General features: G+C 37.6%; 3 protein-coding genes across 5 annotated transcripts; 1 reads left to right on the top strand and 2 right to left on the bottom strand.

The window, feature by feature from the left end:
- Positions 1-927: 927 nt before the first annotated feature.
- Positions 928-1,834, bottom strand: msmp2 (microseminoprotein, prostate associated 2). Its single transcript, XM_042422716.1, has 3 exons — positions 1,726-1,834; positions 1,187-1,295; positions 928-1,102 (listed from the first exon to the last, which is right to left on the bottom strand). Exons 1-3 carry the CDS (start codon positions 1,832-1,834, stop codon positions 928-930), a joined length of 393 nt encoding a protein of 130 aa, XP_042278650.1.
- Positions 1,835-10,369: 8,535 nt separating this feature from the next.
- On the bottom strand, positions 10,370-13,623 carry zgc:174935 (uncharacterized protein LOC796019 homolog). 3 transcript variants are annotated; one of them, XM_042425184.1, is made up of 5 exons: positions 13,374-13,623; positions 12,928-13,287; positions 11,565-11,619; positions 11,246-11,360; positions 10,370-11,141 (listed from the first exon to the last, which is right to left on the bottom strand). In XM_042425184.1, the coding sequence occupies exons 2-5, from the start codon at positions 13,219-13,221 to the stop codon at positions 10,766-10,768; spliced, it is 840 nt and encodes a 279-aa protein (XP_042281118.1). In that variant the 5' UTR covers positions 13,222-13,287; positions 13,374-13,623; the 3' UTR covers positions 10,370-10,765. The 3 variants fall into 3 exon arrangements, with proteins under 3 accessions (XP_042281118.1, XP_042281119.1, XP_042281117.1); XM_042425185.1 differs by having other exon boundaries at positions 13,442-13,623; XM_042425183.1 differs by having other exon boundaries at positions 12,928-13,623.
- A 951-nt stretch (positions 13,624-14,574) lies between these two features.
- On the top strand, positions 14,575-16,995 carry si:dkey-87o1.2 (uncharacterized protein LOC796684 homolog). The gene is made up of 4 exons (XM_042425187.1): positions 14,575-15,049; positions 15,385-15,439; positions 15,939-16,056; positions 16,246-16,995. Exons 1-4 carry the CDS (start codon positions 14,753-14,755, stop codon positions 16,277-16,279), a joined length of 504 nt encoding a protein of 167 aa, XP_042281121.1. The 5' UTR covers positions 14,575-14,752; the 3' UTR covers positions 16,280-16,995.
- Positions 16,996-17,463: the final 468 nt, after the last annotated feature.

Raw genomic sequence — 17,463 nt, 5'->3', positions numbered from 1 at the left:
AATACACTTAAATACAAACTCCATCATCCAACTGTTTTCAGAGTCAGACATTAAGAAATGGAGAACTAACTATATTACTCATCCTGTAAGCCCCAAGACAAAAAAAAAAGTCCATTACAAAATTATTAATATTTATTCATCCAATGAGTTGCTAAGACTGAGATTTAATGTTAATCACATATATTTTATATCCCATTTCACAACTACTGTCATTCCATTCTGTAAATAGATTTTAACTTGTAAATTACATTTTAATATTATTTTGTTTATTTCATTATTTATTATTTCCTTACTTTTGTTATAGTTTTATTCCTTATTCTTCTATGTTGCATTTGTGGGAGCAGATGCCAAAACACATTCTTTGTATGCTTGCATAATTGGCTAACAAAACTCATTCTGATCCTGAAAACAACATTCACAGAGCCCCTTGATTCTGTGTCAATGGACCAACCAAAAATTGTCATCTGATAACAATCCTCTCTTCAGGTCTTGCTCTGAATTCCAGCTAGAGTGACATGCAGTCTTCTAAATGTTTGTGGAATAGCACAATACAAATTCTCTTTTAGGGTGGATTCCCTATTTAATATGTCATTACTTAATTATAGAGAAAGCAGGTAGTTAGAACAAATACAAATAAATACCATAATTAAGTAAATGACAATTAAAATATTAGACATACAGGTTTTTATTCAATCTTAAAACATGAACCAGAAACAAACCAGACATTTAGACTCATAAACAAAATGTGAAGTAGTAAATATAAATATAATAAACAGATATGTCCTGTGGTAGTTATTTGCAGATTTTGTTGTAAAATTCAAGTTCAGGCTCTCACAAACAACAAGATGAAATAAAACTTGTTGGCTTTTATCTATTAAATGCAAAATAAACATAATCTATTGCTTTCCTTTGCATGATTTGCTGAACCTAAAATAAAGGATCATTGTCAGATTTCCACGGCTGTCCTGCAGCTTGTCTCAGACGGCCTCGTCCCCAGAGGCAGGGTAGCTTATGATTGGCTCTCATCACTGCTACGCTGGTACAAGAGTCCGGTTTACGGACGATCTCACACCAGTCTGGATAGTCCACAGGTTTGGATCCACTGCAGGGAAGATCAGAGTCATATTAGAGTGTATATGTTACATCCAAATAAGTACTTTTTGGGGTTAAATGAAAACAAACTCACTGGTCACAGCATCCTACTCCAAAAGGCTCCATGCAGACACACTGGTAACAGTCACTGGTTATCCAGCTCTCTCCTATGCCGTATACCTGTCCCATGTGTTCACAGCTCCCTGGAAATGTAAAATATCAGTTATTGTGATGCATAAAATATATTCCATTACAAAAAGTCCTCCAGCAAAATATACTTTAAGTATTAAAAGTGAAAGCGCTCATTATGCATAATGGTCCCTGTCATACTTTTAAATGATTATACATATTAGATTTATTATTACTGACGCATTAATGTGTTATCTATGCATCTATATTCTGGTAGTTTATGCTACATCTATGCATCATATTCTACAAACTTATCATGTTTATGGACGTAAAACCTAAAATTTGCTGAGTAATCTGTAACTATAGCGGCCAAATAAGTGTAGTGGAGCAAAAAGTGTGATATTGCCCTCAGGATAGTAGAGTAGAAGTATAAAATATAGCATAAAAGTATAGTACAAGTGGCTCAAAATTGTACTGTGCACAATCATTCACACTGTACTGTACCTTTGGTGTTGAAGAAGCACTCCCCACTGTTATACACAGAAAGGCATGGCACACTGGCACTGAGGACGAACAATAAAGCCAAGAGCACTCCTCCTGTTGTGTTTGCCATTTCTGAAAAGAAGCAGTGCACAGGTAAAAAAAAAAAAAAAAACCCACCAAAAATATTGTATTAAGATGAGAGAGACGTCAGATTGTTAGTCTTACCTATTGTGAAGTTTCCACTATGTTATATAAAAACGCTCCCTTGCTGTATTTTCTTTCAGTCCTTCTCTTTCTGCTTTCATTCACGCTCTTGTTGTTTTTCAATTTCTCCTTCTTCCCTTCTGGCTCTTCGTGTCTCCTCTTCAGTGCCACTCTTGAACTGATGCACTCTGATGTCCCTGCTGTGGTCTCAGATATTTATACCTCACCAGCATGTCTTTATCCCTGTACTGATTTCCACTTTCTTCTCTCTATTTGTCCACACCCCCCCCCCCCCACCCCCTCCTCCCCGCTTCTCATTAATTGTCATTCTATATCTGCACGCACACATACAGCATGCACACACACAGAGACACAGCTGTTATTATTACAATGTTCGTCATTCCCTCTTGTACTGCTTTGCAGAAATTGCCCCAGAGTATACAGTGTGCACTCTTTCAGATAACATTTGTCTCAGTGGCTGCCATTTGACCCTATCTGTAGATCACACTGGTGACACCAGCCAACCAGTGGCCTTTTGTGCTACAAAGGAGCTGAATGTGTGTTTACACATGAACCTTTGACCCCCGCTCATCATCTAGATGCATGTATAGATCTTTTAATGCAAAAAAATCTTTAAAATCACATTTGAAAAAGGTTAAGTTTGTATTATTGTCTTCAAATAGAGATGCCAAGCATGTGATTTGATTGTCTTTCCCTTACAAACGACTGATAATCTATAATATGGATGCACATCAGTTGCTTAATTCAATTTCATATCAGATTCTTAATGAGTCACGATGCAAATTAAAGGATTCTGATAATGCTCTTACACGATTCAGTGAACTTTTAAGTTTAATTTCCATATTTAAAGTCTTTTTGACATATGTTTTTGCGTCATTGTGAGCTGTTTTTTTTTTTTTTTTGAGGAGCGAGGAGCAGAGAGGGGGGCAGGAGGAGGTTTTTGAGGAAGATTTTTTTCATGTTGGAGGATGGGTTTAAGTGTTTTCTTTCTTTGTGCTTGGATTTGTTTGAATGAACAACCTGAGTGCTCTGATAACATGCGCTCATATGCACACGCACACACAGAGTTGTTTGTCACTTTTGAGATTTCATTGACTTACACTTGTTGCTAAGAGGCTAATCTGACCTTAACCTACCTTTCCTATCTATCTACCTATTAACTTAACTCACACTGAGACAACCATCCCCAACAGGATCAAAAGAGTCAAAATCAAACCTGAAAGTGGTTCTCAAAGTGTAACTACAGATCAGACCAGCTAAATAGAAAAATACACACAGGGTCATAAACTCAACCCAGACGCCCTCTAGTGTTGTTTTCCTCTATGCTTCTGCTCAGATGAACAGATTGCCTCACATAGCGTCTGTGCACCCAAACCTGTTTATCCAGTTCCAACCTGTTTATCAGTGGCTCTGGGATTGATAGAATGGTATGTGTACTATTTTAAAACATGAGATGTTACAACCTCATATTGCCTTCAAGAGAATGTAGTTTTTTTTGTGACAGCAGGTTGTAAGCTGCATTTTCATATTGTGTTCTCTGATACAGGAGCTAATTTGATCAGAAAGCACATTATTTCTCACATCTGTGCCAGGATTTTCCAGCCAGTGCCCCTACAAGCCTGTTCACATAAAGATATAATTTATTACGCTTCCTTAGAAAATGGACTGTTACATAATAAAATGGCCTTGAACGTTGACCAGGAGGGAGGAAGTTTCATTATCCAAACATCCAAAAGCATGTTCCTGCTACATAAAATCAGTTAATTAAAGTACAAAAATAATAACTGAAGCATGTAGCTCGCCGTTTCTGATGCAATACGACATGAATCGGGGACGTTGAGGTAATAATGAATCATGACAGAAGATATTAATAGGCCATCAGGCTTTATTCGTGGCCTGCATGGACAAAATCACAGATGATACATTCTGACTAAAAATAAAGGCTGAGGCAAAGAGCTGCTGGAGAGTGAAAATGACAGCTATCAATAATATATAACATTTCTCTACAAACAAACAAAACAGGGAGAGATTTCGGAATTTTATTTGCTCTCTAGTCAGGAGTTGTTATCAGGTTTGGCTTTGTCAACGCCTGTTTGCTCATGAAGCAGGATATAATTGCATGCTTAGATGCCATTGTAAAAAAAGAAAAACCAACAGTCAGTTGTCAGTCTTGTGTGTGGGTGTGTGTGTGTGTGTTTGACAGAGAGAGAGAACAAAAGAGCATGTAAAAACTGAAACATGATATTCAGGTTCATTTTTATTTGTTTTAATACAGGACATAAAGAGAAATGTAATAATCAATACATAATTGTTAATGTTTTATGTATTTCTGCATTCATTTTCTGACAATAAAGTACTACCATACTAATAATGTACTGTATGACCACAGAGGTTATTGCAATTAAAACAAGTGAAACTATGATGATATTCTACAATATCTACTGATAAATAATGACAGGCTAACATCAAAGTTTACCATCCAAAACCATTTTACCTGAACTTCTTACTTCATGGGTCTTTCTTTCAGTGACAAAAGGAAAGGATCAGAAGTCAATGCCAGACTCTGTAGGAATATGTCTGATATTTAGTTGACATGGTCAAGCACAAGAACAACCGAATATCAAACATATCATACAGCCTCAAGCCAGTCAGAGCCTCCAGCCTGTGGCAGATAAGAGAGACGATGCAGTGAGAATAAACAAGGGAGTAACAGAGATAAATCCTGAAAACATTACACAGTCGGTTTGTTTCCGGCTGAAAGTAGGCCACAGACAATAGCCTACACTGCATGGAGTATTTATGATAGGGAAAGACCTGAACAACCTGTCCAACACAAGAGGGATACAACAGCAGGGAGAAGCCGTAAAGGAGGAGTGCGTCAGTGATACTGTTGGCATTTAAGATCAGCTACCAATGGTTTTATTTGCTGCAGGAAACATAGGGCTGATGGGAAACAGTAGATGGCAAAAGCAAACAAAAGGAGAGGCAACAAACACCCCACAGTCTCAGCAAAAATCCCTCCAACATTACATGCAAATACAAATAAATGAAGATACTTACCACATTCCCTTTATCCATTCTCAACATCCCAGTGTCCTGTCAGTAAAACAAGTAGTTCAAGTAAAAATGTGACTACTTTCAGTGTCTCTGCAGTTGAAAAAAAGGGTAAAAAGAGATTAATTACCAGTGGTAACTGTTAAATGTGTGTGTGAGCTATGATCTCTGTGTGTATGAGCAATTCCTCAGTGGGACAGCATTTATATACAGTATGCAGCCCTGTGAGTTTGGGGGGGACCACCTACACTCAATTTTTCAGTAACACACACATTCACACACACTCAGTGCCCCATGTAATTAGAGGCGTATTGATCAACTGCTGTGGCCTGCAGCCTTTCCTCCCCACATTAGCCTGATCAATAGATGTGATGTTCATCCTACTGTGAGCTCGCTCACACACTCACATACACATATAGACACACATATGACCGCAGATGTAGAGTCAAATAACTTTCAGTTATTGCCTGTAGGGAGGACAAACGTGAACATATGACGGTCACTTCACTAAGTTACTAGACATACTCTGATACTTATATTTCCTTTAAAAATTCAAATATATCAAATGACAAATATCTCAAATGATTACCTTCATAAAGGGATTTATGCATGTATACTTATATGCATATGCATCAAAAAAAGAAAAAGAAAAGAAAAATATAGCATAACACATAAAAACATATACATTAAATGTGTAACCATGAATACTAGTCTGTGTCAATCATTTTCTTTCACAATATCCTAATGATCACAAAGAGTATTTAAGTATCCTTAAATGTTGGATTTCCAAAGTAGAAGACTGGTATAAGGAGGTTTTATGAATATTAACTTAGGATATTAGGCTACCGTTGTAGAAATTAATCTACACTCTACAAAATAGCATCAAGGGACTTATTTATATGTTTGTGGCAGTTGTGAAAAGTAACTGTACTAATAGACCCTGACAGAGATACACTTCTTAAATGTCACATCTACTGTATTTGGGACATCAGATAAACAGGAATACAAGGATTAGTATGACATGTAAGTGGAAGCAAGTCACTGTTTCTAAGTACTGTACTACATTTCAAAGGCAAACATTTTACTCCACTACACTTATTTGACAGCTAAAGTACATAAAGTAGTAAAGATTATCTTTACTTTGACAGCTACAACATAAAATGCTGCTTAAATGGTAATGCATCAATAATAATCCAATATTATCATAATATGTCACTGACAGGAGCCCTTCTTCTGCCTAATGAGTATTTTCACTTTTCTTACTTTAAGTACATTTTTCTTCTGCTACACTGCTGTGCTTCTACATAAGTAGCATTTTTCTTTGTTGTGGAGTATTTTTACCTTGAAGTATACTTTTTGCCTAAATAAAAGAAGAAACAGCCACTAGTTTTTGGTGTTTATGAGTAGTAGTTTCATACCTGCTGTTTTTTATGTGATTTGTTATGTTGGTAAAGACGAAAAATTTTGTTTGTCCTCTATCCCTGACTAGACATAATTTGTAATACTTAGTACCCCAGGATGTAACACGTAACATGAAACATCCTTGAAAGGTTGTCCAAAGAGTTTTGATGGGATAAATTCAAATTGTAATCCCATGTGGAGACAATCTCTATATATAAATTATTATAGATATGTCACTCAGCAGTGGTAAGATTGGACAATCATCAGATCAACTATACAGTCAAAGTGACCTCTGGCTGTCGGCATGACCTCTGGTTGTCAAGGTGACTGGTGATGGCATTATCGCTCTCCATCTCTGTGTTCAGGGGGTAGTGTGGGACTCTAACACGTGTTGGCTTCACATCATAGGTCAGACATGATGGATACACCACTTTCACCTGTGGGTGAGTCAGGATTTTTTTTATTTGCTTTTGTTTTTAATCAAGTGTAGCTGATGAGAAGTAACATTGCGAGGATGAGAAATTATTCTGTATCTGGAATATGATTCATAGAGACATCCTGCCCTGTTTCATGTGATCTTTTTTTTATGTACAAACATCAAACAACATCATAAGTGACAGACTGCCTTGTACTATTTTTAACACAAAGGTACATAATTGTTTTACATCTCTATACACACATCAAATTAAACAGCATGTTTCATGAGCAACAGCCCCCATTTATGACTGTCCTCCCTCTGCCGTCTCTGTATCCTCTGCTGCCGTTGTGCTGACCTTGTGAGCCTATTGGGGCGGAATGATAGCCCTCTGATTGCCTAATTGTGAGCCTGGGGGGAATATTTTAATCTGGAGAGTCCAACAGATGGAGGGCAGTGTGGGGCCAAGTGAGAGATGACAGACTAAAGCAAAATGATTTAAAAAAGAACCGTATAAAGATTAAAATTTGCATGACCAAGTATTATTTATATTCAGTCTAAAGCTCCACTATTTAATCTGTTTATAGTTCTACTCACCTCCTCCAAAAAAACAAAGAGAAACTCATTCACCTCTGGTACGATCAGAGCTTCAAAGTTATTTTGCTTTTCCACTCGTGTATTAAAGGTTCAAAGATACGTTTCTTTGGACAAGTCAAAGTCAAAGTTAGTTTCAATTTTGTTGAACAGATAATGTTATCGGAGCTGGACTTTAGATTCATCCAGTTCTTTGAAAAGAGTCTGTATTCAGCTGTGTACAGCCGAATCATCTAGTTTAAAAACTGGTAAAACCAGAGAACTACATTGCTTTTTAAGATGAAAACACTGGTCACAGAAAAGAAAAAAAGTTTTCTCTCTTGATAAAAACAGACTGATATATGAATCATATATATTCAATACAATATATGCAATCATCTGAAAGTTAACATTACATGATATAACAAAATGATAAATATAAACAGACCCATAATCAAAAAATATAAAAAATATTTTAACTGATTATTATATAAATAAGATCATGCACTCCAATCATTAGATCATAATCCAGTCTAGTCCATAATGATGTTTTTGCAATTGCTTATATAAAACTAATGTAATGAACTTGAAAGGGAATGGAGAAAATAATAAAAGCCTGTTAAACCTAATGCAATGCAACACAACACATATAATTATGTTTTTATTAGTAGTCCTGCAACAAATACTAACTTTGTGAACACTGTATTGTTTATTTTTTGTTGAGAATGTTCCAAAAGGATTAAAAACATGCTAAAATAGCTGCCAGCAAAACTTTATAAAGCAACTTTTCTAGCATCATTCTTTAAAATAAAAATGCAAACCCAAACAAAAGTGCATTTCAAGTTTCTCTCAGTGGTTAAAATAAAATGCCACACATAAAAAAAACAACTAAGACACAATATTTTATTGCAAACTCACTCTCCAACAGGAAAACAGACGAAGCTTTGGGATCAGCCAGAACACACACACTGTACAACCCGAGTTTCACCAGGATACAGAATGAGGTTTACCAGGAGTGACAGACAAAGGCTTTGTGTTCTCTGATTGGTCAGTGCTTTGGTCTCTCTCTCTCTCTCTGTCCCACACATGCACACACACACACACACACACACCCTGAGGCAGGGTCACTAAGACAGAGAGGCAGACAAGGTTAACAACGATTATTCAATACCTATCTCTGTGTTTTCAGTGTTAGAGGTAGAGGCGTTATCTAACAGGGGAAAAACTTGATGAAAACTGAAGGCCAAAAAGCGTGATGTTCTGCAGAAAACCATGTGTGCCATGTTGAACAGGAAATTTAAAAAATGACAGTTGAGGAATTTTGTGTCTTGCATGTTACATTTTGGTCCTTCTTCCTGTGTCAAAGCTGTTTGCAAATGCTGTTTGCATTGCCTATTTACATGAAGTCAAATAAATTGCATCACATCATGAAAACAAAAAGGGGTTGATGGAGCTGTGAAGAGGAAGTGTGACAGCCTGCATTGAAGTGATAAAGACACTTAACTGCACTATGTGACATGTTTAGCTTTTCTCTTTTCACTGTGTCACATACACACACAGCTAACATGCATTAATCATTACCTATACAACTATACAACCAGGAAGTTTAGTGGTTAAGTATTTCACAACCTGATGTGTGTTAAGCCCCACGCCCTGACTATTGTGTACTGTGTGGTATGTGTTGAGCATTCTGACATGTTGACAGTGTTACTTATCATTCTCATTTGAGGCTGTTAAAAAAACATGTATATATAAGGATTAAATGGTAGTGCAATAATACTACAGTATTATTGTCCACTACAGTGGAGGCAATTTGTCCCATAATACTAATACTATTACTATACTGAGGGCACAAGATGGATATTGCACCACAATTATAAAGTATAATTGTGTATAATTGTGTTTGATGTATCACTTTGCATAGTGGGATGTAACTAAGTACATTTACTCAAGTACAGTACTTTACAATTATAAGCTATTTTATACTTTACTAATTGTACCATACTTTTATACTACCTAATACTTCTATTCCACTACATTTCAGAGGTAAATATTGTACTTACACTCTACTATAACTGCTTTAGTTACTTTGTAATTTAAGATTGTGCAAACAAAATATGAGCAGCTTAAAAATATAATATACAGTATACATAAATACAGTATATAAAACAGTACATTTATCTCCAATTGACCAATCACAACAACATTAAAGTGCTGTTTACACATTGAGGCATGTATAAAAGCAAATCGATAGGGCAAAGCTGGAGATTTTTGTTGTAAGGGCTCCTCAGCTCTTGAATAGCCTTTCATTACTAATCCTCTGTAAAAACTCCTTTAAAGACTCATTTTTATAAACTGGCTTTTAATTAGTTTTCATTCTTGTTTTTATTCCTTTGTTTAGATTTTTATTTATATTCTACGTCTTGGTTTGGCATAATGACAACTTTTACTTGCTGATAATAACTCTGTACTTTAATTGGGGACCTTTTAATTGTAATGGAGTGTTTTTCATTAGTAGGATTTGAATACTTATTCCACCACTGTTGGTATGAACAGAAAGAAAACACCGCTGTAGAGAACTTTTCACTTACATTGCAGAAATATTCTCAAAATTGATCCCTTTCTCCTTTTTTAGAGCACCAAACAAAGTTGATCAAATGTAAGAGAGACGCATGAATATGCTGAGTTGTTATTAATACAATTTTTTTAAAATTTTATTTTAAGTTAAACTCAAGGTGGTACATTACTGACAACATACTGTATACATACAACCACTCTTTTTAAAACAAAGTCAGTTCACAGCTACTCTGTGCATTTACTGTCCTCTTGCCATAAATTCAAACTGCAGATAGTGTGTGACCAAGCGGATGACACTAAACTCCTTCGTGTGAATTTATGGCGGGAACCTTCAACTCAACCCACTTCACTGACTCACCTTTCACAATGTGTAGTAAATGATTACTTACACCTCTCACATGGCCTTTCAGTCACCGCAAATGTGATTTAAACTCTTTAATCCAACGAGCACAAAATATTCACATACAGTGACACGATCAGTTTAATACAAAGCATTTTACACCAAGATACACACACAAAAAACATCAAACAAAACAAAAGCATATGCCCCGCACCAAAATGTATCTTTAAGATAAACAACATTGAATGATGCTGAGTGTCAAATGTTATTTTGTTGCTCAAACATAAATAATAAATTGAAAAGGAATATTACACAACATCCTATTTGGCAACTGCAAACTCTAAGCAGCCGACTTCAGGCTCCTCTGTACCAAATGGGACATCGGCCCAGTAAAGCAACACGATGGCATCCGGTTACAAAAACTGATTCTTTAACACATGAAGTGTTGCAGAGTGGAAAACACAAGTTGTAATACCTCATCTCTTCTTAGGGGCCTCTGCTTTAGGCTCCTCTGGTTTAGGGGCCTCTGCTTTAGGCTCCTCTGGTTTAGGGGCCTCTGCTTTAGCCTCCTCTGGTTTTGGGGCTTCTGCTTTAGCCTCCTCTGGTTTAGGGGCCTCTGCTTTAGACTCCTCTGGTTTAGGGGCTTCTGCCTTTGGTTCCTCTGGTTTAGGGGCTTCTGCCTTTGGCTCCTCTGGTTTAGGGGCCTCTGCCTGTGGCTCCTCTGGTTTAGGGGCTTCTGCCTTTGGCTCCTCTGGTTTAGGGGCCTCTGCCTTTGGCTCCTCTGGTTTAGGGGCCTCTGCCTTTGGTTCCTCTGGTTTAGGGGCCTCAGCAATCACCTCAACACACAACTTTCTTTAAGAGAAAGTTAAACAATAGAAAATATTGTGAATGCATAGATATTATAAGGGAGGGCACCCTGCAGGAATAAAAACACATGCAGTAAAGTAGTAACATACTTATCACTATCTTGTCCTGGTTTCAAAAAGTCACACACTGGGCTCCGTGTTTCTAGTTGCTGTTTCAGTGTTGCCAGTTCTGTGCTCCAGCCAGCCTTCTCCTTACTGGATTCAGCTGTAAGTACAATAAAAAGCAAGGTTAAGGCTATAACTTGAAGAGTATATTCTTCAACTAGATAAGAAATTTTAAAAAATGAGAATGCATTTGCAAAACCAGTATGTGCTTGTTGAGACAGAGAAAAGTTGCCTTGTCTCTTCTCTCAATTAATAGATGTAAGACCATTTTTGGCATTAAGACCCTTAAAACAACAACACGTACCTTGGAGATTATTTAATTCTGTCTCTGCTGATGCCAGCTCATCTCTTGCAGTTTTCTGTCAATGGAAAAGAGGATTTCAGACCTGAGTATATTGGAGAAACCTTCTCTACACAGACCAACATCCTGTATCTACAGTACCAGTCAAAAGTTTGAAGTTTGGAGACAGTGTGTCAAGACTTTTTACTGGTATTGTAGTTATCTTTAGCTTTGATGCAGCAATTTCCTACTTTCTTCCACAACAAATATTTAAACACTTTTGTCATGAAATAATATTGGATTGGCCACAACACAGTGTTGGTATAAACCATCAGCAGTACACCATCAAGTACAGGTAAATCAAGCATACACATCATAATTTGTCAACATTTCTAACACTTTTTTTTCCAATACTTAACTGGTTGATCTCTTTCACATTACACCTAAATGATTCTCTTTAGGATGATGTTTTCCTGCAATGCCCTGAGGAACATTGAGGAATCACCTTAATCCACTGTGAAGCCACAGCATCATAAATGGGTGAAAGTGATAGATATGTAAATACGAATACCTCTACAAACCACACAGAGGCTTGGCAGCTCACTAGCTACTCGACACCACAGCAGGGTATTTTGGTGATGCCAATTTTTATACCTGTATTGTGCCTTTAAGCCATTTAATGTGGGAAAATATGAGAAAAAACACTGCATGTTAGTGCAGCAGCAGTTAAGAGTGAATCAGGTTAGGAAGCAGAGACACGTGGGGACAGATCATACTTCTTGATAAATCAAATCTTTTTGTGAAGCAACACCCACCGTGGTATCTCATGTTTTTTGAAAATTGGGGAATTGTTTGTGAGGTAAAATGAGGAAACTGCCCTATGATGTCATACAGGTTAAAGCCTGCCATGTATACAAGCAGGGACAGTATGTTAGTTTACATAATTTAAACTGTAAATGGTTTAGAAATCATACAGTAATGTGGGAACATTTCGGAACAGGCTTGCTTCAGTTTAGCGGTGCCTATACAGGCCTATTGTCAGTCGCTGCTCTGACACTGTTGGGAAATGTAGCCAGTGCAAGACAAGCCTGATTTTCTGCCAGGTATGAATTTATTTCATCAGCAGGTGAAACAGGTTTTGTGTGCTCTTTGTCTCATGCATAGATTTGACGTGACAGACCAGGTCAAATCAGAGAATATTTCAGTGGCCATGAAGATCCAGCTGATGCCATTTAAGGGGTTATAGAAGTCATTTAATATTACGTTTTGGTTTCATATTCATGCCCAAGCAACATTTTCACAGCCTATGTGTCATGAGTAAAGTAAATTCAACATAACTTTCACATGGGAATCACTTCCAACACTCAGCGCTTAACTCTTTCATTACCTGGCCTGCCTGACAGGTATCCACTTCCCCCTTCTTCTTCGTGTCTTTCATCTGGAGCGTGTTCACTTCTTCTGCCAGCGCTTTCACATTCGTCTCGGCTTTATCGAGCAGGTCCTGCGTCACTGCCTTCTCGCTCTGATACTCTCCAAGCACATCGTGGGTCACCCGCAGCTTGATAGCCTCAAACCTGCTATGTCTGTCTACTCTGTCGTGCTCCTTTTTCCGTATCTTCATGACTCCCACCAAAGCGACAGAGACCATTATACTCACAGGTAGACACAGTTGCAACTTCATGCTTCACTGGAGCCGCGCGTTTTCTTTGTGTGAGGTATTTGTTCTTGATGATAGGTGTAATTCTTCCTACAGGTGTCACAGCACAGCTTCTTTAACTTCCATGTGGGATTCACAGTCAGCAAGTTCGTAGCCTTTAACTCGCAGCTACTCACCGGGTCGCCCTGGATACACCTTTCTGCGTCTGGAGAAGTGAAATCAATCAACCAAGGAGATGACTCACCTGCGCCTCTGGATTGGGTCTGAGCTGCGCAGCGTTCCGCGAATCTGCCATTAGAAACACGCCCTCTTCCTGGCTGCTAAAGGTGGACAGGTTGGCCCTGCTGACAACTGTGACACCTGCTCACCTTGATCAATCTAGTCAAATGGGACGGTCGATAAACATGCAAATGAATCATGTGTTATGATGATCTAATTTCAAAATTAAGATTAAAATTATTTGACTTATAAGAAGATTAAATTTAAAGCCTATTTTTTTTTTTATCTCAACTTTATTTAGAAGCAATGTAGGTATTCAGATTTCAAGTAAAAGTAACAGTACCCCACAGTAAAAAATACTCTGAGTAAAAGTCCTGCATTCAAAATCTTTATTGAAGTCAAAGTATTCTAGCATTAAAATGTACTTAAAGTATCAAAAAAAAAAACTTGCTATCCAGAATGGCCCCTTGAAAATGTTTTATCATTGTATATTGTGTATTATTTGATTACTATTATTGATGCATTAATATGGTAGTGCTGTTGTTAGAGTGGTTTATACTGTTAGGTAGTTCAATCTATAAAAATGCATCTTTTTTTCATTTATTTTTTTTACAAAGATCTTTGTTGTTTATGCGTAAAATCTTAATGCGTAAATCTGGAGTAAAAAGTACAATATTGCCCTCTGAAATGTGACGTAGAAGTATATCAAGTAACAGAAGACTAAGATACTCAGGTAAAATACAAGAGAATCAATCCATTAACAGTAACATAGACCATGGGGATGTATCTACATTAAAACATTAAAAAAAAGTACGTATCAAATCTCCTAATAGCCGACTTGTGCCAATTTCATTTATGAGTAACAAGAGCAAAAGTTTGGAGTTTGTATATTTAAATTTGGGTATAGTAGTTAATCGCCGATATAAAATTCAAAATAACTGAATTCATGTATTGTTGCTTGTTTTCATCATAACTGACACCAAACAGTACATAATAGATATTCAAAGGAAGCTACATGATCGTGATGCAGGTGTTTGGTGTTTGTGCGTGCAAACCAGAGAGAGAGAGAGAGAGAGAGAGAGAGAGAGAGAGAGAGAGAGAGAGAGAGAGAGAGAGAGAGAGAGAGAGAAGAGAGAAGAGGAACAGGTGGATTGTCACGCCCAGCTAGTTGAGCAGGTAGAGCAGGTTTCGGTACCTACAGTCACACTGAAGGAAGGAGCTGACGGATACACGCGTGCACGATTGGAGAGACACCCGGAATGATCGTCAAGTGATTAGCGGCAGTCTCTACCAGTCGGCCCCTCGTTGATTAAATCGTTCCTCAGTCTTAACCAAAATGAAGCTCTTGGTCGTTTTACTCGGCTTGAGTGTGGCTGTGATGGGTGTAATGATTTTCCAGACTGTGCGCCAGGAGTTTAACCTGCGTACCATGAAAACCCGCACGGCGGAGAACACGGCAGAGGTCAGCAGGAAAGAGGGCTCCATAGTCCATCTGAAAAACAAAATCAAGGATCTGAAGGCAGCGATGTCGTCCGTCAACGCCAAGATGGAAGAGCTGAGGAAGAAGAAAGCAGACACAGAAAAATCAACACAAGACCTTGATAAGACTCTAAAGACCTGCAACACAGAAAAGGCAAGGGACACACACACACACACACACACACACACACACACACACACACACACACACACACACACACACACACCTGCAGTTTTACTCACATTTGATGCCTACTTTGCATACATTGTTACACAATTTACAATCATAACATACAGCAAAACACCTTTTAGGATGCATTTGGTGTTTAATATTTACTGCATTCACTGGGTATGTCAGGCTCAACTTACAACCTGGTATTCAGTTACATGCAAATATTTGATTCATGTTTCTATTAAAACTTTCTTTTTCTCCTCGTGCTCAATCTAACTTCTACTGTTGACAAATACCTTCACTTGTATCTTTATTAGGCTGATTTTGAGAAGAAGAAGGCAGATATGGCAGCAACCATCGCTAAATTCAAAGGTAAGCATTTTGTTTCACCTTTTCACCTTTCGGTTCAGGATAAATAGTTTGAACTGGGATTGTTTATACTAATAGCAGCAAATCCAAAACCGACCCAGATAAGAGAATGAGACAAACTATAATATCTCACATTAATTAGGCTTTTTATCGACCTTTTTAAAATGACAGAGGATGGATTGAAGCTGCTGTCAGTCTTGCACTGCCTATACAGGTCTCTGAAAAACCCAGACGCCAACATTCCTGCGATAATTGTCTTTTATTCAAATTAAACTTTGATGATTAGAAACTAGTGGAACAAGATTTGACAAACCCATGCTACAGAGGTGCAGACAGATTGCATGTGGTTTCAGTGACTTATCAGCATATTGCTAAAATCCTGTTTAATATAAATCTGAGCTTAGCAAAAGTAGCAGCTGCCATTAACATTTTGGTGCCTTTATTAATGACACAGCTTGTATTTGTTTTCTATCTGAAATCACTCATTTTGTCATTTCCTCAGCTGATCACGAAGACCTCAAGAAGAAGGCCGAGGAGGACATTAAGAACTTGAAACAACAGATTTTGGATAGAGACAAAGCCATTTGTGCATATGCGGATACAACCAAGGCGGAAGCACGGTAAGATCTGAAACACATTCGAACACCTTCTCGCATCCTCAGAATAAGATTGTGTGGTCAGTCAGAACAGTGCAGAACCTCGGAGAGCACCAGGCCTCGACCACATAATAGCCACAGCTGTGATATTAAAACCATAAAGGAGTCTGCACTCTTCATTAAGGTTGTTTTTTGTTCTTTTTAAATTTGTAGGAAGCTGTGTGGACTTCCTGACGCTCCACAATGAAGTCGACTCAGAAACACTGACTGTGAACTTAAAAATGAAGCATGCTGTGCATCCAAGGATACGTTTTGTAATATTACTGATGTGGTAACAGCTCTGCTTGGTTCTTTATGAGAAAGTAAAAACTGTTGATTTAAAAAAAAAAAAAAACTCGGCTGTTTGCAGATCCATTCAAACAGCACAGATGTAGGGAGTGGAGTAAATATGTTGCACACAGTTTTACACAATTTTGTTGTGTGATTGTGTCACTTGGGTAATTTAAGACTGCCTTTTTGTATCTGTAAAATACTTTGACACATATTTTTTATTGTTCTGATGATGGACTTCACAAGTAGATTAACTTGGCTGTCATGTGGAGTCGTTACCTCAACAGTAGCTCTCCTCCTCAGCCTGCCTGAGGCATATGTTTTGGTTTCCATGCCCCCTGATGAAACCTGAATGACTAGCAGAAACCAGAAAAGGACGTGGTCATCAGTTTAATTTCTGAGGTCTTTTGTGTGGAATCATCTGTTAACCAAATAAACCAGTTTCATTGGAACAATAAACTAATGCTTCATTAAAATATCATATGTTATGTTACATGATGGAATGAAGGGTGGCATCAGTGACTTGAAAAGAGTTTAATAAATCACTCACTGAGAATAAATCTTCACTGATGCGCAGATAAATGTAACATATTTCTAAACATTATCGCAATTATTAAAGGTATCTGGTTATTACATGATGAGTTTCCTGGTGTTCTCTCCTGAATTAAAGGGAAATGATGGGTTGTTTATACTGCAGAGCAATGTCCAACATACTTGAAACTGACATGGAAAACATGTTATCTAATATGCAAAAATTTATGACCCTTTTTTCATAAGGTAGAGAGACAAAAAAACAAACAATGATACAGTGTGTCAGTTCAGTGACATGTTCCTATACCTCCCCCTAGTGCAGAACCAAGGATTAAGTCATCATCACATGCAAGATGTGTCTAGTATGCATTTCCATTTCCTTGTTCTACCTCTTCAGCTCAATTTATAAAGTTTCTGAGTTTTGGTGCAACCAGTCCATCTGTTTTGAGTATAAACCTTCAATCTGTCTCAATCATTTTATCTAACACCTCTTCAAAAGACCAATGCACTGGTCTCTGGTCAGTTAAAGTTAATTAGGAAAGAAAGTGTGTGGCAGTGCAGTGCCTTCAA

Source organism: Thunnus maccoyii, chromosome 10 (assembly GCF_910596095.1).
Source record: "Thunnus maccoyii chromosome 10, fThuMac1.1, whole genome shotgun sequence".
NCBI classification, from domain to species: Eukaryota; Metazoa; Chordata; class Actinopteri; order Scombriformes; family Scombridae; genus Thunnus; species Thunnus maccoyii.
Note: the sequence above shows the minus strand (reverse complement) of the source record. Positions and strands in the feature narration are given on the sequence as shown.